This window comes from Camelina sativa, chromosome 3, assembly GCF_030686135.1.
Source record: "Camelina sativa cultivar CO46 ecotype springtype chromosome 3, ASM3068613v1".
In the NCBI taxonomy this organism is placed as follows: Eukaryota; Viridiplantae; Streptophyta; class Magnoliopsida; order Brassicales; family Brassicaceae; genus Camelina; species Camelina sativa.
In genome coordinates, this window is record NC_141882.1 from 8,388,208 (window position 1) to 8,413,998 (window position 25,791).

Genomic DNA, 25,791 nt, shown 5'->3' on the forward strand with positions numbered 1-25,791 from the left:
TTGAAGGTACATAGACGAACACCTTGATATGTATTTAATGAGTTACAATAATTTTTAAATTTCAAAATTTGAAATAATGTAGTTGTGTAGATGAAGATGATACACTAGATTAGTTGACTTATTTGTTTACTATGTTCCTGATTTGATTAAAACACATGACTAATATATTTGTAAACTTATTTCAACTAATTTATAATAATACATTAATCCCGTTTGTTAAACTTTCAGGTGATTCCACAATTTGTAATATCTTACAGAAACAATCAGAGGGAGAGGTCAAATGCTAAAGTCTTCAGAAAGTCTTCAATTTGTAATACATTACCGAGGAACTAGAAAATCGAAGCCGGCAAAAAGTCTTGAAAAAAAAAAACTGACAACTCTTACAAAAGGTCAAATGCTAAAGTACACATGACAAATCTAACAATACTGTTGTTTCATCTTCTCTTTATCGCCAAGGTTAAAAAACATAAGGAAGATATATATCTGAAAAATTCAGGAAAAAAATTAAAACTATAAATCATATATATTCTACAGCCTGCAGTGACTCCTGTGGTTTTTCTTTTGTTTTTGTTTTTTCTCTTTTTACCCCTAAAAAAATTATATGGAAGTTGCAACAATCTGTACAATAGGAGAGACTGTCCCATATATATTTTCGTGTCACAAGTCACAACAAATGATGAAGCCATGACTCTCCACAAGATTTTCATACCAGAAAATATATGGCTGAGATAGCCAAATGGAAAAATGCCTCTTCTTCTTCTTCTTCTTCTTCTTTCAAATATCCCATATTCACCTTCAGAGCTGTAATGCCAGATCCGGATGCTGCGATGAGGACGAACCTGTCTGCTGATTAGAGCCCGGCGAGTTTGGTGATACTAGCCTAGCGTTAAGGTCCGGCGGAAACCGGTGAAATTCCTGTTTAGTGTAAGGAAACATCAACCCTTGTTGTTGCTGCGAGCTCGGTGTGGCCTCGTTGCTTACGTTTGCTTCTTCTTGTTGTTGTTGTTGTCTCGCAGTTCCTAGCATCTGATTTGCATTATGGCTGAATCCACCGAATCCGCGGATGAGGCCGTTACTGTTCTCGAGTTTGATCAGCGGTCCAGCCTGGCGAGAGGAGGAGGATGATGGGTGATCGGTTTCTGGATTCAAGACACGAGCGGGTGGTGGTGCAGTCTCTTCTATGGTTTGAGAAGAAGAATGTCTGTTTCCTATGAAAGCGCTCGAGACTGAAGCGGTTGGAGACAGGATTCTGTTGGAATGATCATCAGACGCTAAGTCATTAGAACACTTTTGTTTTCCCGACGACATTACTAAGTTTTGTTTTTGAGAATTATCATCCTCTTCAGGTCCTGCTGGGTTCTCTCCAACCCAACCTAGACCAAATTTGATTCCAGGTGGTAATACTGTCTCGATTCTCCTCGATGCAACTTTCCAGGCAACAGGACCAAGATTTGCAGCGTATCTTGCTAGACTCCTCGCGTAACCGTACTCAGTGTTTAAGCCAACCTGATGAATAAAGAAAAACAATGATCATCAGACTCTTGTTTTCTATATACAAAAACTGCTGAAATAGTGTTTGGCAATTACGTACTGGAATCAACTGTTTCAACTCGTCTTCAAGCGTTGTCAAGACCGATGGTTCTTGGGAAGAAGTCGAGAGGTGGTTGTAGGTATCACGTCTGTTATCATCAACATTGAAATGTTTCATTCCGTACTTGTTAACCGCCTTCACAACCGAAGCTACAGAGAAACCAAGAAGATGGTTTCATATTGGCAAATTAAAATAATACTGAAAGAAGGCAGAGAGCAAAGGGCAAGAGATTGTTTTACATGGAAACTCGTTCTCCCAATCTATGGACCAACCACTTTGAGTCTCGCTGTTATTATTAATTCTAACTGATGATTCTGCTTGACGGAACTTATATGGAGGCGCCTTTCTTAGATTGTAAGCACCAGAAAATTTATTAGAGCTATCTCCTCCTCCAAGCGTATCAGCTGATATTTCAGAAGCAGTACGGTCAATGGAAGATGGTTCAGGCTGTTTCTTTGGCGGACGTCCTCTTCTGGCAACTTTTGGCTGTTGCTGCTGCTGTTGTGAGCTTTGTGGTTCTTCATCATCACTGTCTTGCCTTAAATTCTCAAAGTCCTTTTTCGCCAATTCTTGTATAGCTCGTGCCTATAATAAGCCAAATCACACACTATTTTTCAGAAACTTGGAACGAAAATATCAAAACAAGAATAGCTAAAAACAATAATAATTAAAATCTAGGACATACCTGTCGATAATATACAGTGTCTGATGAATTATATTCCATTGCATTTGTACATATTAAAAACACATCTCTCTGCAAAAGGAACAGGGCCAGATGCGACATTTATCAGAGAGCGGTACAAAGAACAGGGCGAGAAGCGATATTTATCAGAGAGCAAGCTGTTTTAACACCAATAATCTCCTCACAAATTCACATATATTCAGACTAGGAGACAATTTGAGTCTAAACAGATCAACAGTTACTGTGAGTTACGCAAAACTTTTGAAACAGCCTTAGGTGTGCACCCTATACTACAAGTATCTATCTTCATTGGTTAGCATTCTCATGAAGAAAATGCACGCAAACAACATCAAGCAACAGCTCTCCATAAAGAAAACAAAAGAAGCCGTAAGAAAAGTTTCGAAATGAAGATGCCAAGCAACAAAAACTTTCGAGCTATCATACGGAACCAACTTTCGAACACATGGAAAGTTCAAGGAGAAGCATCGAGAAAGAGTCCAATGTGGGGGACTCAAAGAAGAACAAAACTTACCTCAAATTGTTCTAAACTGGCATATGCTGCAGAGTCTAGTTTCTTCCGCACAGTGCTAAAATCCATGGGATTCGTGATAATCTCGTGATAATCAGGAAGCTGTAAAACAAATACCGAAACGCAGATAAGTCAAACTGAAAAACAAGAAGCTTTAACATCAACAACAAAAAAAGGGAGTAAAGGAAGGAGTTTTTCACCTCCTCAGGATCAACAGGGTCAGAGTAAACGCCATAAGTATCCTTCCTTCAAGTGTTTTGTAAAAACAACAACAAGAACAACGATCAGAAACCCAGTTGCTCTTAAAACCAAAAATGACAGAGAAGAAGGGGGAAATGAGCATATATACTTTTGAAGTCTATCGAGGATGAACACCAACAACTTTTTGTCTGGCAAAGGTGTAGTGGGACCTGACTCCACGGGAGACCCTATCCACATGTAAACCCAAAAATATATATAAAAGTTGATAATTTAATCGCTTCTCAGCATCAGAAAAATCCTCGCTTTTATCCTCGTACGAATTTTTTTTGCAGTGTTTATTGCCTTTTTCAAGAATTAAATATATATATATATATATATATAAAAAGAAGAGTTTTTATACCTTGAAGAATGTCTGTCGCTTTCGAAGCCTTTTCTCCCTACAAGAAGTAAAAACCAACAGCAACAACAGATCATCAGTATGTTTCCAATGTTCATGCTTTAAGCAAAAGTAAATAACCAACGGACACAACATAACTAAGAAACTGATGGTCGTTTTAAACTAAGGAAAAGACAAATCGGAACTTGTTTCAGACACGATTGGTTTCAGTTCTCAGTTTCAGTGCATCTTTTAATTCAGAGAGGTAATCTACGGATTTTAATTACCAGGAAAATCAATATTATAATACATAAATTCTCCAAAATTAAAAGCAGAGAGAATAAAAACTGATTAAAAAACCCACACAACACACACAAGAATTTTCTTAGCTGAAGACAAAAAAAAAATAAAGAAAGAGGAAATTTTAATTTACAGAAAAAGCAGAATTATGAATTCTCTACTCCACCAATTAAAAAAAAAACGCACACAACAAGAAGGGGAAAAAAAAGAAATGACTCAGTCAAACAAACTCTCAATCTCTCCCACTCACTCAAAAAAATCTAAATATTCAAGCAGAGAAGAGAAGAGACGAACAACACACTACTACTACAAACGCGCGAAATTATTCATAATCAAAATCACTTTTGGGGGAAGAATTAAAAAAAAAAAAAAAAGAAACTAATTCGATCCGAATTCAATTCAAATTTATCCCTACCGTGTGATTAGATCCGCCGCTGAATTTAACGGAAGCCTCGGGAGTCTCGTCGAGATTCAGATCCGATTGGGAATTAGGAGAATGTCGATGAGACTGATGATGAGAGTTCAATCCATGTAAAAGCTTGTGTTTCTTCTCACGCCGCTCGTCGTCGTCGTTGTCTTCTATGTTGTTGTTGTCGTCTTCGTCTTTGATCCAGGGCGAATCGCCGTTTGAATTAGGGTTCCGCCGTTTGGATCGGGAGGCGGAGTTGGGAGCGTGATTGAGAGAATTAGGGTTTTTCGAACCGGATCTATGGTGCTGGTGGTGGTCATCTTGATTGCGATGCTGTTGTAATTGTTGCTGTTTGATAGCTCGCTTTTGAAGGTCTAATAGAGATGGCCTCCCTTTCTTCTTCTTCTTCGTCATTGTATCTGCTACCTCACCCATTTTTTCTCTCCTCTCCTCTCTCCTCTCTCTCTCTCTCTCTCTCTCTCTCTCTTCCCCCTTTCTATTTCTCCTCCTAGACAGGCGTTTGGTTTTGTGTTTTCTTTAAGTTTTTTTTTGATTTAATTGTTTTTTTAATAAATAATTAAAATTTAAATTAATAAATACAAAAAAAAACTCTTCTACATGTGTGTGAACTCGCACGTGCCGAAAAAGTGAAATGGATAAGTTATTTGGGCCGTAATGGGCCCGTTTAGGGTTGATATTTATAATGTTGGGTCGGTTTGATCTGATGGATTCGTGTACCCACAGGGGAGTGGGGGATCGACCTGGATACGGTACCCACATGACGACGGTTGTTATTTATAGTGTTGGGTCGGTATAACTGTTTTTTTTTTTTTGGAAGATCAGTATGGATATTCAAGTCATGTACGTGTTGATACCGTTATGACATTATTATTATGAATCAATGATGTAACCGAATAAAAATGGATACGCACATTGTTTAACAAAAAAAGAATTACAAATATATTATATTTCTATTCAAATTAACCACTAATAAAATTGAGATGTGCATTTTCTTGACCCCAAATAATCTTTTTAAGAGCTTGAATCAATTGTTTAAAATATTTATCATCTTTTGGCTAAGCACATTTTATTTTGTCATTTGTAAGTAACAAAGCCATTTCAAATTTTTTTATTTTTTTTTGAATATATCTTTTAATAATAACCTCCAAATAATTCTTTTGTTGATAAAAAAAAGAAATACGAGTTTACGAAACCTCTTAATTGAAACTACGCCGTTTTGTAAAACGCGGTCGTTTAGTCTAAGTCAGCAATTAAAAACCATGTGACCAACCATATGTCATTTGATGACTTTAGACTCGACGAACCATTTGTCAATAGAGAATTGAAATCTCCTTGTCTCTTACAGATTTGTTTCCTTCCATCAATGGGAAGAAGAAGAATAGAAAATCGGCTAGATATATATACGTATGTGTGTAGTTACGTCGAGATGTCTTGTAGCACATTTGGTACTGAGTCGAGTAAGTGTTGTATGAGGTCACCGGTTCGAATCATTAGTTAGTTTAGTTATATTTTTTAAAAAATAATAATTTTACTGAAACAACGTCGTTTCGTAATAGGCAGTCGTTTATTAGTTCACCCACATCCATCCATGGCATCATCCCAAGAGAAGGCGTCTCTCTCTTTCTTCGCAAATCATCATCGTATTTTAGATTTGAGAAATTGAAATCGAAGACTGAGGAGGGGAAATATGATGCGGTTGTTGGATTGTTTCAAGAAATTGGAGCAAGGTTTATCACGTGGAGCCAGAGAAAGACGCTCACATCCTTCAGTTCAGGTATGTTTCCATCGAACCAGGACCAAGCCGTAGTTCTAGGAATCTGGATGCTAGTAATTAGGGGGAATACTTTGATTATGAATGTCAGAGCCCCCCTTGTTAAACTCTCGTCGTAGATACTTATGTGGATGACTAACGCGGGGCCGTTGAAAGATTCTTTAGTTAGACTTGGAGGTTTCAACGATAATGAGAAATTGGAATTTGTGTCTAGGAGTTTTAATCAGGATCAGTTCTAAGCTATAGTTTAACTGTGAGGAGGTGAAGCATTCTCCATTTGTTAGCTAGCATGATTTTCAAGACATAATGGTGGTCAGATCTCACAAGGAGAAGGAAGCCAATGCAAAAAAAAACAGATTGGAAGATCTAGAAGAAAACTTCTAAGGTAGAAGAAGAAGAAGAAGAAGGATATTCTCTCTCTCTCTTGGTGATGAATGAATGAATACTCAAAGAGATGAAGTGGTGAAGAACCAGATTCGTCACAATTTCGAGAGAGAACTATACACGTCTCTAGACACTACTACTCAAGGTGAATTTTCTAACGGGTTTGTTTGGCTGCCGGTACGAAGATTACTTGGAACTAGAAAAAGAGTCTTTCTTAGTGAGCAGCAAGAAGGTTTGTGAGTGGCTAAGAGGAGACTTGTTATTATTATTAAGAGGATTTTGTCCCTTGTCTTCTAATTAACACTTAACATGGTGCAAGACAGTGTCAAGACATTGATAGTAGTTATCTGTTCCTTGTTGTTCTTGTTTTTTCTCGTTACTTCACATGCTCTGCAGTTTTTGATAATTTTCTTTGTCTATTTGTAACAACAGTTGATAATAAGGATTTAAGTAAATGCATAGTTCACAAACCTTATCACAAAAAGAATGGGTCTCCTCTTGATCCAATGTTGTCTAAGATGATTGTTGTTTTTTGACAAAATACAAATGCTCTGATGATATCATATAAATGGCTGCTATGTTGTCGATCAGGCCTTCTATTTATCATATCAATTACTCCTCTTTTTGCAATCTCACTGTTTATTTGATCTCTTTTAATGTTTTGTGAAAGATTTACAATTCGTGGAAGGATGAAGAAACTACTTCACACTTGTTAATTCTCTCATGTTTTATAAACCAAACACACATAAATTTCAAAATTTTGAAACTTTAAGAACCCTCCTACCATTGGCGTAAGTAAAAAGTAATTAATCATAAAGGTATCTAAACTTTTGATTTTGCAATATTTTAAATTATAAATATGGTTTAAAAGAACTCATGGGCTCTTAACCAATGGAGATGCCCTAACGTCTTGGTTTCACTTTCTCTCAAATTAGTTAAAAAAAAACAAAAAAAAGTAGTTGTAAGTTGTTTGTTTCACATACACACATGATCATCCATATTCCATCATCATGTCTCGGCTATATAAGCAGAGTCTGGGGTCACCAACACAAAAACATCACAACCAAAAAGAACAACAAAACAGAGAGAGAGAGAGATAGCAAGAGAGAGATTCAAATTAGCAACATCTTGTTTATATTCTTTCTAAGAGAAACAGAGAAAAATGGGGATCGTAGCATTCAACTGGGTAAGGGAAGGCAACAACCAACTTACGCTTCTGATGAACAGAGACAATTGGGGAAACAGGCAAGTTTAAAAAAAATTCATTCCTGACGTTTCTTCTTTCTTGGGTTTTGAATTTGTGAATCGATCGACGTACGTACGTTAATAATGTTGATGACTTTTTTTATTATTTCTAAGCGGTCTCATCTGATGGCTTACTGAATAACAGGGTCATAAGTAAGGCTTCTTGGGATGGCCATATTTTGAGTGGTCGTTGCGAAAATAGCAACTGTACGTGGCTTGCTATTTCTAAACGAGGCCGATTCGCGTTTCTCATGAGTAGAACGTTGGTTGATGACGACATTGTTCCATTCCGCGGCTGCGAGTTTTACCCCTCTCAATTCTTGGAGGTTTCGTTTTTTTCAGTTTTTAACTCATTTTTTTTTTGTTGTTGCATATTTTGCTTTTCGTTATTATTTCTAGACATATTTGGATATCTTAATTTGATCACGGGGTTTATTATTTGTTTGATTTAGAGCAATATGAGTCCTTGGGAGTTTGCCGTTGATGTACAGCGTGAAAGGGATATACAAAATAAATGGTCCTATAGCCTTATTGTCGCAGACATGGCTTCGAATTCAATGGTTCATATCAGGAAACCTGAGAAAGATGAGCCGAATGTCATGATAGGATTCGTTCCGTCTGGTGTGCATACACTTTCTCCTGTCCACGGTCTCGATTCCGCAATCTCTGAGAGGGTAATCACTTGCTGTAACTAACTTCAGGGCATTCTTTTTTTTTTTGTCAAAATCTTATTCGTTGAGTTTCTAGCTCCTTCAAACCCTCTTTTTGTTTTTTTTTGCAGGATATACACCTGAGAGACCGATTTACTCAGATGATTGGTCATTTGGGAAACGATCCACTACCACAGCTTAGGGAGTTTGCTAGCAACTTTATGTTTAGTCCTGTGGGAGAAGGTCAAGAAACGGTGTTTGTGGATGAAATGGCTAACCATCCTGATTTACAAGTAAGACATTTGATCTAACGTTTTTATGGTTCATCCTCTTACGTACCATCATTAATTAGTTAATCTCTTTCTTTTCGTTTCAATTCAGCTTGCGCTCGGAATGCAACGATATGGAACAACAAGTACGACTGCTTTGGTTGTGAAACGCACTGGGGAAGTGAAGATCTTCGAGAGGTACTGGGAGGAGAATGGTCAATGGACCGAGAACAACTTGCCCGATTTCACCTTCCAAGACAACTAGTTACAATGACCAGACCACTGCGCAGCATCCGAATATATTATGTTCTATAATAAGTAATCATGTTGATGCTGTAATTAAATAGATCTCTCTAATTGACTCAGGGAAACCTGTTTCCTTGATCTCATACTATATCTAGTCTAAGAAACAGTAGGCTTTAAATAAATAAAATAAATTGTTGGTTTATCTAAAGCTTTTGTTTGGCAACTTAGAAAAGCTTCACTTTATAGTTTTCATTTATTCAGTTCTAATTTAATTTCCATAGGTTCTCTTATACAGTTATACGTTAACCTTAGTTACATGTATTTCTCAATTCCAGTGAGAACAACGAGCCACAGTGAAATGAACAAGAACATTTCTCGGATTACCAAAGCTAAGACAAAACAATAGTAGCAAAATGTGGGATTTGAGACTTAGGAAATTCTTAGTAGACTATGATGATGACAGAAAACAACAAAAGTTAATTCTTAAAATTGGATAAAGAAGTTCTTAAGCGCGTGGATTAGTTGGAAGAAAAAGAAGATGTAAAAGAGAGACAGAGCAGAGAGAGATAATCTAGACTATATATAAACAGAGAAATATACAGTAACTACTACTAATTAAAGACTCTTTTTGGTATGTATGCAGTATAATTTACATCGTCTGAAAACCTTTTCCTGTGTGATTATTATAAGGACAAAGGAGTACTACCAATGAGGGAGATTGCTGAGAGGTTTATTATGACCCATTCGAATTGCTGACAAAAGTGATTCTGCCGACATATTTTATAAGAGAATTTAGCAAAATACCAAGGCTGAGCTACCTTTTTATGATAAGAATAACGAGTACAACAGCACTGGTCGTGACTCGTGAAACGCATTAAGGAAGTCTTGTTCCATGAAAGGTTTTGGGAGAATGGCAACTGGAACTACAACGACTTCACTTTCAACTTCGCCTATAGTTACAACTTACAACATTACATCGCAGTACTATATATTATTTACATAAAAAGTAATCTTTGTTGATGCTCTAATATAATTAGGCTCTAACTTCAAAATATTAAGGAAACAACGAAAACTATCAAACGTTTTGCAGAATATGTATATATAATTCTAGAATTTAAGCACTTTAAACTTCAATACTTAAAAATAAAATTTTGATTCTTGACCATGAGTTAATCCGTTATAACTGATTTCACGGTTTGAAAATTCCCTAAATCACATAACTCAAATGGCCTATTTGTTTTTCTCCAAATTGTTCCACATACACATGACACTCCCCGGATCCTCCATATGCCTTACTATTAGCACCTTGTGTTGGCGGCTCAAACTTATCATGGACCATGTGCTAAAATGTCCATAATTTCTTCTTATCTACACTTTTTTGGGGCTAGATTTTGGATATATATGCTGAACATTGAAAATTTTCTAAAAATTTTGGACCCTCAAAAGTAAAGGAAAAAAATGCAACACAAGTTTTTATCTAGCTATATTTTTAGCTACGTTGGGCCTTAGGGCATCCTCAATGGTGGGATATAAAATTGAGTCTGTTATAGTTTTTAAACAATATATTATGTACTGTTTATAAAATAAGAACTTTTAGAATCTTAATTAATATTATCCCCTCCAATGGTAGGATATAATTTTGAGTCTCTTAATTTTTTAAAGATAGTATATTGAAAATAATTTTTTTTAAGTAGAATATAATTAGTATAAATGTTTAATTAGCTAGGAGGATTTGTGCTTAGGACAATTTTAATTAGGATTCTAAAAACTTAGGACAGATCATATAAGAATGGGTGAATAGAGTTGTTGAGAAAGGAAGCAACTTTCAGGATTTGGACGTTGTTGTAGGTCGTTGCTTCTTACGGAAGAGATTGTTTAGGAGCAATCCAAGTAAAGGCAAACCTGTAACCAAGCAACCATACAGGTCGTTTCGTCTGCCGACACAGCTCCTTAAAGCTTCTCTTTGTTACATCTTCCTCAGGCTTTCGTCCTCTCTGCTTCGATGATGCGGTGGTGGTATTGGTGTCTTTCTCGTATTTGACTGATGACACTAACCCGTCTTCTGCAATGTTTAGGTACGAGACTTGGTTTATCAAAGGCTCTTGTTTCCCTGATGACTCTGAGCTTCTTTTCTCTTCAATCTGCAACAAAAATTTGATTATCTTAGGAAGAAAGCAATAGACAGAAGAGTTGTATAATCTAAACTACAATTCTAAAAAACAAACATTTACTTTCTGTATATGCATATAGCGACTGCAGCTAAGGGCGCCAAGAAACTCATCGGTGGCTCGAACCCACATGTACACAACATATGTAGGCAGTACTTAGTAAAGGAAGTACTATTAGTACTTAGTTAAAAATCAGAGATCCATTTAATCTTTCGAAGAACGCTAGATGTCCCCCGTGATTTGTTGTAAAAGACAATGTTTTTGTTTGCCCTGTTTCAGTAGATAACGTTGATAGCAACAGAAGTATGTAAGTTATTTTCTCATGAACTTTGCTTGTTTCAATGCATTTAACTAATGGATCTGTGGCTAAAATACTAACCTTTTTGATGCCATCCCAATTAGCAAGCCGTGAATATTGAGGTTCATGCCTGCATTGAAACCAAATTAAATGAAGAAAATAAAAAGAAGTCTTGATGTCTCATCAAGTGATTAGAGAGAACTTAAGATACACAAAGAAGAAGAAAGTTATGAAAAATAGCTCACCAAGAGGTCCAATGGAGAGGTCGACCATGCTGAAGTAACCAAGGACCTTCAAGACGTTACTGCCACCAGAGTAGTCGTAGCATCAGTGGAAGTGAAATGTTCCTTGTCTTCTTCTTGCTCAAGGATTTGGACGATAGAGGACTTTTCCACAAGGACTTGCAAGAAGTTGAGGACGCCATACACATTCCATGCCTTATCGTGCTGCCTGAGCAATGCAACCTCCTGCTCTGTTTTGTTCTTGAGCTTTGCTCTGAATTGACAGAAACTTTGGAACTGGTAGACAAACTCATCCAACATATCCCACAGCCACTGGTTGGGCAACTGCATATTAACTACGCCGTGCAACACCACCTAACAACACATACAACCATTCTATCTTCTTAATCATCTAAACAAGAGAGATTCTTGATTCCAAAAAAACAAAATCAAGATTCAAAATCTAACCTCGAAGAGGCTGCAATAGTTGTCATACGAATTGATCCTCTGCTTCAACGTTGGAGATAACCTCTCATACAGATGCCGAAACCACATCTCACGGTACAGAAGGCAGAAGACCTGGTCGTTGTCTACGTAAGGAGCAATGGCTTCCACACTTGGCCATGGCGTCTCCTTGAACAGACGTTTCGATAAGCTCTGGAACGATGTCTCACACATCTGGTGGATCTCGTACACGTTCTTCTCCCTTATGTGTTTGTACATGTGTGACACGAACGATTTCAGGGAGAAGAACGTAACCGAAACACTAAAACACTAAGGTTCCAAAATTGTAAAACAAGAAATCAGAATGCTAGGAGACTAGCGTAACTCACTGTAACCGAAACACCACCCAAACCTTTAAGGTTGCCTCCACCGATTCGCATCTCCTCCGACCTGAATCCCTCTGATTCCATCTCCTTCCATTGTCAATTGGCGAGTTCGATCGAGAGAGAGAAACAGAGAGAGGGAGAGGAAGAGAAAGAAATAAAATCATTCAACCCTCAAGAACACAATCGGTTTTGTCCAACAAATTGGTGACACGTATGGTCTCTTATTACCGAATTGAGTCTACTAAATAAGAGGTCCTCTTATTTTTTTCTTTTCTCGGATTTAATTTTTTTCCTTTCTTTTCACTTTAAAACATCTCTAAATACCCCGTTGGGGAAGGCCTTAGAGAAGAGAAGCTTTCAAAGTAAGATTTTTAAAATGACATGTCATGCATGTTCATCAACTTTAATAATTTTTATTACATTTTTTTATTATCATTGGATATAATATTTGTTGACTTTTTTGCTAAAAGTAAAAGAAAAAAACTAACTGATAAATTATCTTGCAATCTAAAATATATATATATATAGGCTAATATATATATATATATATATATATATGCTAATATATTATAAATTTTCTTGATCTAATAGAATTGAGTAAAATTTATTACGTGATTGTTACATTTCCTTTTCTTAATGGCTTGCTAGCTAGCTATAAATTAAAATAACTGATAAATAATCTTGCAATCTAATATATATATATATATATATGCTATTATATATATAATCTTATAAATTTTCTTGATCTTATCAAAGATATATATTTTTTTTTCTTTCAAATTCATGGAAATGTCATAACATTTCTTTTTAATAGAATTGGGTAAAATTTAATTTATCTTATGATGGTGAGATTGTCTTTGGATTTTCCTTTATATATTATTAATAATTGGTTGTTACATTTCCTTTTCTTAATGACTTGTTAGCGAGCTATAAATTAAAAATACCTTTTAATCTCACATCATCAACAAATCAATGAAACAAACTCAGATTATAATAAAGTTTGATTAAGGCACCTCTAATCATGGATGGTATACCAGGAAATTATCACTTAGATTCAGATTACCTTTGCATCTTCTCGACGAGATTCTCTTCAGGTTGAAACCCAAATCTCTTGCGATGATGCGATGCACTAATAAATATTTCAAATCGCATATTTCTGATGACCCGATGTTTGAAGTCGGATACTCTTCCCGGGTCATACCCAGTTTGCTTCACATTGAAGGTTGGCTCGACACTTACATCTACTACCCGCCTTTATTCTCTTCATGGGATGTTAAGTCAGAATCAATCATTAGAGCGTATGCATCATTGATTAGAAACAAATGTTTCCTTTTTGGTGCATGCTCTGGCCTTCTCTTACTACACATTGGTGGCCTCTTCGTCGCGAATCCCCTCACAAAGAGGTTTCGGTTCATAGATCAGTCTGGATCAAAGCTTTTGCCTACGATAGTTGATGTTTTCGTGGGAAACAATCATCCTAGAGAGATGTGCATCGGTTTTGCGGTAAATCGAACAACCAAGAGATTCAAGATCGTCGGCATACTTGAGATGCAAATGGTTTACGGATTTGAAATCAGCGATGGAGATTCTTGGAGATTATCAAAAACGACCATCACCACTAGCTCAAAAAGTTACCTCACAACAGAAATGAAACATGTTTACTTGGACGACACTCTTCACTGGTTGAGAAACGACGGGAGCATCATAGCCTTCAATCCTGAGACAGAGCAAGCACATTTCATTCCTTCTACTTTCCATCAGGATCAGGATGTGAAACTGTTATTTGCAGCAAACAATAAAACCAATAGCCTAACTTTAATATCAGGGACAAAAGAAACTATCTCATTTTATACACTACTCGGGAATCCCAAATGGACCTTTTCCAGGCGGATCAAGAACATATCTATGGAAGACAGTATGTATGAACCATGGATCATGGTTGCGTATGATGGCAAGCGTCTTGTGGTGAGGGAGATGAGGAATCCTTCTTATTACAAATGTAAGGTTCATGTGTATGACATGGAAGCTGGCAGTTGGGGAGTTTAAGGGTTGGACACACAATGGGGGTTCAAAAACGTATGGAACTCCTATGTGTTTACGCCCTCATTCTTTCCTGTCGACGAGGACGGGCATAATAATAATAAAGCAATTGTAGCATCTAAAGATGATGACCCACATATCTTTTATCTGACTGCAGTTATGGAAATCATTGGTATAACCAAGTAAACAATTTCATGTTTCGCTTATTTTGGATCAATATATAAAATATTAACACACAAAGTTTCTTGATATCTAGGTGGTTTCAAGTATTTTGTGTAAAAAAACAATTGTATCAAAAAATATTTTTAAAACACAAGAGGGATTTCTCTTTATGGGATCAGTGATTATTATACGTTAACAACTCTAATCATGAGGAAGAAAAGCTGTAACCTGTAGATCCAAAAAAATCAACCTTTTGAAGAAAACCAGACATATCATACCAACAACAAATCAGTTACATCCATAGAAAAAAAAATTGAAAAATCAACCAAAATATAGATGAAATGCAGATATATCACTCATCTAGAACTAGAAGCTGGCCGTGTTTATAAACAACCACAAACTAAGAATAAAATTGGAAATATATATTTGATTCGAAACTGAACGAAATGAAAAGATAACATGTTCCATATATATAATATATTGTAGACAATCCAAATTTAGTGATCAAGTCTGAGAAACAATATGCTTAAATTAAATAAGTTGTTGGTTTTCTAGCTGAAACTTTTTGTTTGGCAACTTAACTAAAGTTCACTCTATAATTTTCATCTTTTTTTTTTTTCAAACAAACTCCATTTCATCCATTTCATTAAGCTAGTGACACTAGCTCACCTCTAGGATGAGTCTTTACAACCGTCAACACACTTACATGGGAAGATATCAAAGCAAATATGAATAGGTTCCTATCAAACCACATGATCCCAACATGACAATAAGAATACAAACATAAACTAATACTAGGAAGATAGAAGGGCATACAAGCCACATAGATAGGGTGAACTGCAAAGCGGATAATCCACGTGAGATGGCGAAAGGCTGTCCAAGAACGAATCGCCGGTCGCAAAATGACAAATTGACACAATGGAATGCAGAGATTTTGATGGGTTTTTAAAAACCTAACTCACATTAATGACGAATCATTAGCTCCCTGGAAAGGGAGACATCATGTAGGGTGGGAATAAATTCCCAAGAGTCCAGTGCCAGAGAAAGGGTCCAAGGTGCAACCACCTTGCCGCACCACGTTGAGGCGAGGTTGGTGGATGGGCCCACACGTCGGTGGTGAGCCCTCGGACACAATCACAGGTCATTAAAACAACATTTTCAACGCATTGATGGGACAATGAAGACAACGACAACAAACTGTCGAAGAACGAGGACGTCACCGGTACCGACGACAACGGATCGGGAAGGACATGCGAAGGGAGGAGGCAGATCTCTCCGGCGACCAGGTCATGCGGAGGAAGGAGGGGACAGACAGATGATGCGGCGAGATAATAATCTCTGGCCAATAACAATCTGAACACAACCTCGTCGAGACAAGAGCCAGCAGTAGAGACCAAGATGCAGGATTGGTCCTTGCATAAACCATTATAGCATCCATCGGCTAAACTCGATCCATGTCCAAGGGAATCAGAAGAGGCAAGATCTTCCACAGATCCATGTGAAGAGGCGTCGGTTAACCGCCGAGACACAATCTGATGAGGACATCCCAACTGAACCGGATGGTCCAACAAAACCGAACAAAGAATCTAAACCGGAAGCACCACAAGTCTTTGATGGAGCCATAACAAGACAACGGGCTAAAGTGCTTCAACACAAGTTCAACAAGTATGTGGAAAAACTCATGGAACAAGTCAGCTCATCACCACCTCCACATGAGCCATTGGGTCGAGCTATTTTCTCTACAATTCAACATGAAGAAGACGTTGCACCACCTTCGACCGTGAGTCGTGACCTGGATTCAGTTCGGAGTGACTTTTGGCCACTGGTGGGCTCGTAGGCCCAAGCCCACAACTTCCTTGTGATCAACATAGAGGATGCATGAAGACTAGGAGAACGTCTAGAACCAAGGCTTGGTGAACAAGCTCAAGACTTTCCTTCATTACCGATCTGTGAAGGTAAGTTTTTGAATTATTTCCATTTTTTACTTTAATGAGTTTATTGCTTTGATTTTGCAGGATTAAATTAGCCATATTTAGTTATTTCAATTAAGACTGTTGCACAATAAACTCTAGAGTCTAGAGTATTTTTTTTATTTTAATTATTTTTTATTTTATTTTCTTCTTTCTTGTAATTGCCTATAAAGGCCACCGTGTGTATCATTATTTTTTACGATGAAATAAAAGTAAGAACTTTTTTTTAAGCTTGCCCTAGTTTGCGCAGCCGTTTCGTTCTCAGCTTTGTCGAGACCCGATACTCCATAGCTAGAGGACCTTTGTGTTTTATCACGAGAATCTCGCAGCTCGTGTGGTGCACCTCGTCTTCCCCATGTTACGTGTTTGTTCGTGGTTTGGAGGCTTGAGCAGCTTGTCCCTTAACCACTCCTTCCTTGGTTCGAGAAGTTTGGCGACGAAACCGGATCGTACCAGCCGAGTTAGCTCGAGCTTGTATCATTTTTGGTATCAGAGCTGAAGTTCCTCACACCACAGGTTGTATCTCTTCATCTCTTCGATTCTTAATTTTTTTAAAAAGTAAATTCAGTTGTGTTCTGCCTTGTTAGCTTGGAAGAACCGTAGAATCTAGTTTCATCTTTTATAGTTAGTTTAAAAAAAAAAAAAAAATTAAATCAGTCTTGTTTTAATTATTTTCATTCTCGTTTTGTGTTGCCTTCGTTTCAAAGCCCTTAAAAAAAAGTTATTTTTGTGTTTCGTTAGTCATAGTTTCTTTTTTTTTTATTATTATTTTGAAAAAAAATTATATTTGAGTTCATTTTAGTCGAGGTTTCTTTCTTATTTAAAAAAAAAATTGATACTTGTCTCTGAAACTTTTGTAGACGATCATGGGTGAAGCAGACGAACAACCAAACTTGACCGCAATGATGAACATCCTCACCAACTTGCAGAATCAGTTCAACACATTTGGAGAACGACTGGAACGAGTGGAGCAAGAACCGAGGGGCATGAGAGCAAACAACGTCGGCGGTCGAGCACCACGAAACCCTGTACCCGATGACACCATGCTCAACGATGACCCCAACATACAACAAGACGAACGAAATCAGAGGCAAAGGAGAGCTCAACAATGGGGTTACGAGGAGGATGACGAGGCTCCACCAGTTCGACACCGTCAAGACGCACGTCCGCAACAACCTTACAACGATGTTAAGCTAACTGCTCCTACCTTTGCTGGGAGGATTGATCCCGAGGCGTACCTTGAGTGGGAGAAACGGATGGACCACATCTTCGAGTATTACAACCACCCTGGACCCAAGCGAGTAGCTTTAGCTATAGCCCAATTCACTGACACGGCTCTTACGTGGTGGGATAGGACTACGTCCGAACGAAGGAGGAATAGACTTCGTGCTATTGACTCATGGGTCGACATGAAGGATGTCATGAGGCAAAGGTTTGTACCCCCTACTTTTCATAGGGAACTACAACGACGTTTTCGTGGTCTTAGGCAGGGAAACAAATCGGTGGAGGAGTATTTCGAAGATTTCGAGCGCTTAAGGAACCGCTTGGAGCTACACGAGGATGAGGAGTCACACATGGCGTAGTTTCTCGAAGGATTACAAGATCGCATAGGCCGCAAAGTGGAGATGCAAACGTACCAAGATCTGCAAGGACTCTTCCATTTAGCTCTTCAAGCGGAAGGTCAAGTCAAACGAAAATCTACTACTACACGTAACAATTTAACATTGGACACTGTAGACGCAAACCCAATGAATTTTAGGCCCAGATAGTACTTGATAGAATTTCAATTATTCCCTTAATTTATAACTTGTATTTAGTGTAAACTTCAACCAAACCGAACAATTTAAAATCGAACCGGATGACCGACGCAGCAAACCGAACCGGATCCTCGAGGAGATATTAACGCGAATAAATATTATTTGTAATAACTGCTATGATTTTAATTATTTTAGGAACCAAAAATAAGGGCAATGAGTCATCATATCACTTGCCGTTGAATCCTCGCGCTGAGAAAGAAGCACAAGAGAAACACACATAAACAAAGACCAACGATCAAAACTTGAGAAGGTGACAGCCAATAAAATGAAATCACAAGGATCGATGACGTGGCATAATATATTTGAAATCCCGCCTAAACCCCTCAGTTTTTTTACATTTCGTGCGAAATTTCAATTTTTATTCTAATAACCCTTTTTATTGATTGACCAAAGATATTTTGCAAAGCCTTTTCTCTCCCCCACTAGTGCCTCCTTCCTCTTCTCTCACTTGAATCTTCTTCTCCCACATAGCGTACAAATCACAAACTCGCTCAATTCCTTCTCTCTATCTCTCTATTCGAACCCTTCGCTCTTCGTCTTCAAGGTAAATTTCATTCGTTTTCTAGTTTGATTCATCTCTCGGTTTTTTTGTGTTTCGATCTGTTTAGGCGATAGGATTTGTTTATTCAAATTGATTTGTGTGTTTTGGGATATGAATTTCATGTTCTGGATGTTTGCGATTTGTGCTTTATATGATTAGGTTTCTGTAGCATCTTTAATTCATTTCGATCATGTGTATCGATCTCTTATTTGGTGATGACGATTTTTTTCTTTCAATTATCGCGTTTGTGTAAAGAATCGATTGATGCTATATGTGACGTACTTGTATAGCTTCTTTACTGATCTTGTGTGATACGTTTCGCAGAATCAATTATGAAAGGAGGTAAATCAAAGGCTGAAACCAGGAGCTCCAAGTAAGTTTCAGATTCGATCTATTTTTGTCAGATCTCTGGAAATTTAGATTCGAGTCCATGTCGTTGTTCGTTTTCTGAAGAGATTTGTTTGTTACTTTTTTTTCTTTTTTTTTTTTTGTGTGGTAATAGGCTCTCTGTGACCAAGAAGCCTGCTAAAGGAGCAGGTCGTGGCAAAGCAGCTGCCAAGGATCCAAACAAACCAAAGAGGCCAGCCAGTGCTTTCTTCGTTTTCATGTAATCCTTGCCTCCGATTCTTCAAATTAATCTGTGTTCAGTAGTTTTGCATGGATTAAAACTATTTTTGCCGTACAAAAGTTTTTTTTCCATCTGGATACTCTATTTTTAAGGTGAGACTTGTAAGAATCCTTTGACTGCTATAGTTGAGTCAAAAAGTATCTGATACTCAGATAATCTCTTATTGTCCATACTTTGATTTGATTGTTGATGGTTCCTATTGGTTTTGTGTGTTAATACTAGTTTTGACTTTTTGGTGCTCTGTAGGGAAGATTTCCGTGAGACTTTCAAGAAGGAAAACCCCAAGAACAAGTCTGTAGCTACTGTGAGTGTTATTTGTGATCATTTTAAAAGCTTCTTCTATATGTTGTTGTACCTTACTCTTGTGGGTTTATAAAGTTGTTGTACTGATGGGTGAATTTCAATGGATTACAGGTTGGAAAAGCTGCTGGGGACAAGTGGAAATCACTGTCAGATTCTGTACGTTCTCTCTCTAAACATTTTGACCAAATTTTTGTGTTATGATATCAGATGTCACGTTTCTTATAGTAAGTCTAATGCTATGTGTGTGGGTTTTTTTTTACAATAATTGCAGGAGAAAGCTCCTTATGTTGTCAAGGCTGAGAAACGTAAGGTTGAATATGAGAAGAACATTAAAGCTTACAACAAGAAACTGGTAAAATCTAATAATAATGTCAATCATATGCTCAATTTAAAGAGATTGATAGTTATTGAGTTGTTTGACCAATCATCATGATACGTTTGTGGTTGTTTCAGGAGGAAGGTCCAAAGGAAGATGAGGAATCTGACAAGTCAGTGTCAGAGGTCAATGACGAGGATGATGCTGAGGATGGTAGTGAAGAGGTTAGTGGTTGAGTCTTTTAAAGTTATTTTTCCCATCATAGTATATATACAACGAAGAGCTTCGTTTTTAACTCTTGTTAATTACTTTGGTGTGTATAATTTTAAATGCAGGAGGAGGACGATGACTAAAGAAGTTGGATGGCTGGTAGCATTAGTATAGATGGCTGCAAAAAACTCTCTGGGCTTTTATCTTTTATCTTTTTTACTTGAAATGTTAATGGTGCTGATTAAAAAGGGGTCTTTCTTTTTTATCTTTCTCTATGTATTTCCACAACCTCCTCCACTTAAAGAAGCCCTTTGGATGGAGAAAGTGAATTGTATAATGTTTAGATGGTGAAAGAGAGACTTGCAACTCTGTACTCTTTGCTCTATAAAACGATCTTTAGTTTTTGTTTTTCTTACCTCTTCTCAAGTTTTTATATTGTTGATGATGTCGGATGTGTTTGTTGGTAAGGAAAATGTAGCCTTAAACTCTCTTGCTTGATTCATTTATCCATAAAGGTGGTACTATGATTCATTCATTCTCACAGAGTGATTTTGTTCGTATTCATGACGAGTTTGTTTAGTATGTAGGTTAACTAACCACTTATTCTCTCTGAATTAAGGTGTTTCACAAATAGTAATCGATCAAATCTTGTTTGGTTTTAAATTGTCTTTAATTACGCTGTGTTTGTATAAGTTATAAAAAGGGATGATGACTCTAGTTTTTTCAATAGAAGGAGCAAGTAATCAAAATCATTTCATTTTGCTGAAAAGGAAATTAAACATAAGATTATAGAATTTATGATTTTAATAACTTATTAGGAAAGAAAAGATTCGAGAATGATTCGGTCATTTAAGTCTCGCATTCGAATTTGGACCTAACCGATATTTATATTTATCCCTTTTTAATAAACATGCAGTACAAAAAGTAAAAATAAGTACAAATTTACGAAGCACAGAGAAGAGAAAACACATACATGTTGTTCTCTCACTCAATGAAAAGGAATAATAAAAAAGCGGGAGAATGTGGAAGCCAGTAATGAGAAATCACAAGGATCGTTGACGTGGCGAAATATATTTGAAATCCCGCCTAAACCCCTAAGATTTTTTTTATTTTTCACACATGTCGTGGAAAATTGAATAAATCTTTTTAATCATACAAAGATATTTTTCCCTTCCACTTAAGAAGCCTCTCATCCATCTCTCGGCCTCTCACTTGAATCGGTTCACAAAGCGTACAATTCACAAACACGTCCTTATTATTATCCTCTCTCTCTCTCTCTCTCTCTCTCTCCAAACCCTACGAAGCTCTTCTTCTTCTTCTTCAAGGTAACTTCATCCGATTTCCTTCGTTTTTTTTTTCCAGTTTTCGCCTTGATTAAGTGCGTTTCGATCTCTAGATTGTAATATTTTTGTCTATGTAGTTGTTTTTAAGCGCTTAGAACCGAAGATTCTCTCTGTTTTTTAATTGCGTTTCGTATTTTTGTATGCTGATCTAGTTTTTTGTTTGTTTGTTTCTGCAGAATCGATCATGAAAGGAGGTAAATCGAAAGCTGAAACCCGGAGCTCAAAGTGAGTTTTCACATCGATCGATTCTTCTGTGATTTTTTTTGTTTGTTTTGTTTGTATCCGAGTTAGTTCCTAGATCTCTGGATTCCAGATCCGTTTCCAAATCGTTGTTGTTTTGTGAATCGTTTTTTTTTTTTTTTTTTTAACTTGAATTTTGTGGTGATGATAGGCTCTCTGTGACTAAGAAGCCTACTAAGGGAGGCAAAGGTGCTGCTAAGGATCCTAACAAACCTAAGAGGCCTTCCAGTGCCTTCTTCGTTTTCATGTAAATGATCTCCCCTTTGATTCTTATAAACGATCTGTGTTAATTACTTCTGGTTTGTTTCAGTGATTTTGTTTAAATTGAGATTGTTAGCTTCGTTTATTTGCTGTGATTTGTCGTAAAACAATGATTGGTCATATTGATGTTGTTTATTATTATTATTTTGCCTAATGGTCTGTAACGTTGACTGTATAATCCAATTAGTATCACCAATCATTGGTTAACTGTTTCTACTTTTAATTCTGTGTGCTAAAACTTGCGTTGACTTATGATCTTGTAGGGAAGATTTCCGTGAAACGTACAAGAAGGAGCACCCCAAGAACAAATCTGTCGCTGCTGTGAGTTGTGATTTACTTCTTTTTTCACCGTAGCCTTTGTTGTATTTTGAATTTATTACTGACAGTGGTTTTTCTTCAAATGGATGATGATAGGTTGGCAAAGCTGGTGGTGAGAAGTGGAAGTCCTTGTCAGATTCCGTAAGTTTTTTTGAGCTAGTTAGCTCAAGTTGGTTATTAATTCAAATGGTACAGGTTTATTATGTATGATTTTTCTTAACCTGTGGGTGTTATGATAATGTAGGAGAAAGCTCCTTATGTTGCTAAGGCTGAAAAACGCAAGGTTGAGTATGAGAAGAACATGAAAGCCTACAACAAGAAGCTGGTGAGTGGTTTATTTGCATCATTACATTGAAGGATGAGTTACGTTTTGTACAACTCACATGATTGAAGTATGAGCTATGTTGTACATAAACCGCATGATTGAAGGATGAATTAAGATATATTTTAAATGATTGAAGGATGAGTTATGTTTTTACTAATCACATGGTTGCAGGCAGAGTTATGATTAGAGTAAACAATGATGATTCATATAACTGGTAATCAGTTTAAGGGTAGTGCTTGACTAACAGCTGTGTCTTGTGTGTTTCAGGAGGAAGGTCCAAAGGAAGATGAGGAATCTGACAAGTCTGTTTCAGAGGTCAACGATGAGGATGATGCTGAGGATGGGAGTGAAGAGGTTAGAGTTTGATTTTATTTATTATGTTACACATGTTGCATCTAAATATCTTTAGTATGAAGAAGTAAACCTTTGTATTAACTCTGTTATTTATGTTATGTAGGAGGAAGATGATGACTAAGAAGTTGAAGTTGGGTAGCATTATATAGAAGGCTGCAAGGAATCTCTCGGATGTTCTTTATCTTCTCTTAAAATGTTAATGAGGCTGGTTAAATCAATGGGTCTATTTACTTTTTTTTTTTTTTTTTTTTTACTGATGTTTCGTTTTAGTAAGCTACTACTATCTCCCACTGATTCTACGTGTAATGGAAAAAAGTGAATGTAGAATGTTTAGATGGTGAATGAGAGAGATTTGCAGCTCTATATTACGCTCTTTTTATCACTCTACGTTTTGGTCAATACCTTCAGTTCGTTAATCTCTGCTGATGTGTGTCGTCTTACTAGCAAGTAGTAATATGAATGTTAATCTCTTATTAATTCTCAAATCTCAGTACGATTATGTTGTATATGGTACAAAAGAGTGCTTATATCGATGTTTGTGTTGACTAGTGCATATTAACACACTCTTAATCAAAGTGTTCCAAAAAGTTTATTCAATGTTTTTACTTTTTGGTTTAGTTGTTCTGACTTTTGTCACTCAGGGTGTTAAAATTGTATTATGGCCTTCTTTCCAAATGACTGTCAATACGCCGTAATCATTTGGTTCTCTTTTCACCACCTTATGAGAAAAAGGTTAACAGATCATTAGAGTATCTCTGTGGATGTATTTACTTGGTTTTACTTGGTCATTGTTGTTGAAAAAAGTGAAGATTGAGAGTGAAATCCGCCTAATAGCAGCAGAATAGCGCATTCACACTCACACTTGTGATTATACTTTATAATCAAAGAACCTTTTTGGTCAAAATTTATACATTTTCTTCTGAATCAACAAAGAAGAAAAAAAAAATTAAAGCATGCTCTTCTTCCTTTTGTTCTTAATAGTTTAATCATTAGTCATAAGTCACAACGATAATATTTTATATTCTGCTGTGATTAAGCCTTGCTTCCGGCTTTACCTAACCAATCATATAACGCTCTGATCTCTCTTTATTGGTTGATAGATATTAAATTCGTTTCTAAATTTATTGTCTCTCTTAAATTGCTCCACGATCCTCTTAATTACACGGTCAACAATTCTCTTTATTTTACCACGCCCTGGTTTTTATTGTTTCCCTTAAATAGTTGATACGCAAAATCTCCTAAAATGTTACTAAATCGTGACTCATTTATTTCCATATAAACGAAATTTACACAAAATCCTATATTCAAAAAACGCAATACATAACTCCACGATTTCCATTTATATTTTTTCCTTTGTTATAACTCTAAGAATATTACTCCACTATTTACTTTTAATTTTCTCTTTTGTCATATCTCCAAGAATATTCATATGTTTTTAGAAATGAAGTGAAATGTACAAAAAAGAATTAAAACAAAAATCTTATTAAATCATATAAAGATGAAACTATTAGTATGAAATCTAGCACTATAATTTAAACTGATGAGTAAATTTTTTTTTTAAAAGATAAATGTTATTCTTAAGAGGTTTTAAAAAATCTTTAGATTGAAGTTCATATAATTTTCTAAAAAAAACAAATTCAGTTGATCAATTATAAAATAATATGAATGAGCTATTATTTGTGAGTTTATATCAACAAACAAACAAATTATGTATGAATCAACAAAATATTTTGTAAAAGTCATATATAACATATATTTATTAATATATGCGTACATAAATAATATAATTAAGTCAAAACTACTAAAATATGAGCAAATGCAAGATATTATTAAATCAAGAGTCTTTTAAAATGTTTTAAATTATATTTATATTGAAAAAATTGTTTTCTAAAACAATTTCCGCGGCGTAGCGTGGCTTCTTATCTAGTATATATAAAAGTAAGTAACAGGAGTTTGTATTCCTCTACTAATACAACAAGCTACTGACGTAACAATACCTAGAATTAAGTAGGTTATTTTTCTATATAAGTTTCGTGTCTTATTATGTCATCAACACATAGGATTGAGATCATCTTAGACATTTTTGGACTAACAATTTGTTTTCTCTTATTTATCAAATGGTGGATAAATTGACCCGTAAAACTTGAGTAAAATGTAGAAACGATTCTCTTATTTTCTGATTTCTTTTTGGGTTTTCTAATTAATTTTGGGCCAGAGAAATCCAGAGAGAACCCCTAGTGGACTTGCTCTAACACAACATAGAGCCTGACTAGTTCAAACGCTGCGGTTGCGGTTGCGGTTGCAGGAGATTGCGGAAGCGGGCGATTGCGGTTTCAAGCGTTAAGCGTTTTGAACGACTGGTTTAGCGGTTTAAATTGGTGCGTTTGCGGGAGGTTTACGACTGGTTGATCAGCGGGTGCAATAGCGGTTGAAACATAATACATGTGATATATAATATATAAATTTTAAGAACACCTATTTTTTTATTAAACTTGATTTATAATTAAAATTTATTAAAAAGGTACTAAAATAATTATTCAAAAAACAAATAAATTTCATATTGAAATACTTATTCCTTTATGCATTTGGCTTTTCACTAAAAATTTAATCAAATAATTTGATAAATGACAAAACATATGCTTTAGATTGTAGATCTTTTCTCTTTTCTCTTAGATCTTGGCTCAGTAGTTTCATCGGTAGGAATAGTCATGTGAGAGTTGAGATGAGTCACTGGTGATTTGTTTTAATATTTTTTACAATTAATCTTATTTT

The 25,791-nt window shown here is 36.2% G+C and overlaps 5 protein-coding genes, 1 long non-coding RNA gene and 1 pseudogene across 8 annotated transcripts; 5 read left to right on the top strand and 2 right to left on the bottom strand.

Moving 5' to 3' along the window:
* Positions 1–480: 480 nt before the first annotated feature.
* LOC104776187 (uncharacterized) lies at positions 481–4,698 on the bottom strand. The gene is made up of 9 exons (XM_010500203.3): positions 4,095–4,698; positions 3,404–3,440; positions 3,152–3,230; positions 3,003–3,048; positions 2,806–2,904; positions 2,277–2,345; positions 1,831–2,176; positions 1,592–1,740; positions 481–1,506 (listed from the first exon to the last, which is right to left on the bottom strand). The coding sequence occupies exons 1-9, from the start codon at positions 4,521–4,523 to the stop codon at positions 796–798; spliced, it is 1,965 nt and encodes a 654-aa protein (XP_010498505.1). The 5' UTR covers positions 4,524–4,698; the 3' UTR covers positions 481–795.
* A 967-nt stretch (positions 4,699–5,665) lies between these two features.
* LOC147946697 (uncharacterized) lies at positions 5,666–6,748 on the top strand. The gene is made up of 2 exons (XR_015590794.1): positions 5,666–5,883; positions 6,095–6,748. It is a non-coding gene; the product is annotated as an uncharacterized LOC147946697 (long non-coding RNA).
* Positions 6,749–7,320: 572 nt separating this feature from the next.
* LOC104778800 (uncharacterized) lies at positions 7,321–8,882 on the top strand. Its single transcript, XM_010503235.2, has 5 exons — positions 7,321–7,509; positions 7,655–7,835; positions 7,962–8,183; positions 8,291–8,452; positions 8,541–8,882. The coding sequence occupies exons 1-5, from the start codon at positions 7,427–7,429 to the stop codon at positions 8,691–8,693; spliced, it is 801 nt and encodes a 266-aa protein (XP_010501537.2). The 5' UTR covers positions 7,321–7,426; the 3' UTR covers positions 8,694–8,882.
* Positions 8,883–10,453: 1,571 nt separating this feature from the next.
* LOC104776188 (uncharacterized) lies at positions 10,454–12,473 on the bottom strand. Of its 2 annotated transcripts, none has more exons than XM_087501020.1 (6): positions 12,195–12,473; positions 11,830–12,067; positions 11,386–11,736; positions 11,222–11,270; positions 10,906–11,112; positions 10,454–10,815 (listed from the first exon to the last, which is right to left on the bottom strand). In XM_087501020.1, the coding sequence occupies exons 1-3, from the start codon at positions 12,353–12,355 to the stop codon at positions 11,434–11,436; spliced, it is 702 nt and encodes a 233-aa protein (XP_087357146.1). In that variant the 5' UTR covers positions 12,356–12,473; the 3' UTR covers positions 10,454–10,815; positions 10,906–11,112; positions 11,222–11,270; positions 11,386–11,433. The 2 variants fall into 2 exon arrangements, with proteins under 2 accessions (XP_087357146.1, XP_087357144.1); XM_087501018.1 differs by having other exon boundaries at positions 11,830–12,127; positions 12,195–12,419.
* A 627-nt stretch (positions 12,474–13,100) lies between these two features.
* Positions 13,101–14,471, top strand: LOC104776189 (putative F-box/kelch-repeat protein At1g20940 pseudogene; annotated as a pseudogene). Its single transcript, XR_015595393.1, has one exon. The product of XR_015595393.1 is annotated as a putative F-box/kelch-repeat protein At1g20940 pseudogene (transcript).
* A 3,953-nt stretch (positions 14,472–18,424) lies between these two features.
* Positions 18,425–20,586, top strand: LOC104776190 (high mobility group B protein 2). Its single transcript, XM_010500205.3, has 8 exons — positions 18,425–18,724; positions 19,046–19,094; positions 19,224–19,328; positions 19,596–19,653; positions 19,764–19,808; positions 19,924–20,004; positions 20,106–20,192; positions 20,304–20,586. Exons 2-8 carry the CDS (start codon positions 19,054–19,056, stop codon positions 20,319–20,321), a joined length of 435 nt encoding a protein of 144 aa, XP_010498507.2. The 5' UTR covers positions 18,425–18,724; positions 19,046–19,053; the 3' UTR covers positions 20,322–20,586.
* Positions 20,587–21,181: 595 nt separating this feature from the next.
* Positions 21,182–23,382, top strand: LOC104776191 (high mobility group B protein 2). The gene is made up of 8 exons (XM_010500206.3): positions 21,182–21,503; positions 21,698–21,746; positions 21,913–22,008; positions 22,286–22,343; positions 22,437–22,481; positions 22,585–22,665; positions 22,933–23,019; positions 23,123–23,382. The coding sequence occupies exons 2-8, from the start codon at positions 21,706–21,708 to the stop codon at positions 23,138–23,140; spliced, it is 426 nt and encodes a 141-aa protein (XP_010498508.2). The 5' UTR covers positions 21,182–21,503; positions 21,698–21,705; the 3' UTR covers positions 23,141–23,382.
* The last annotated feature ends 2,409 nt before the right edge of the window (positions 23,383–25,791 follow it).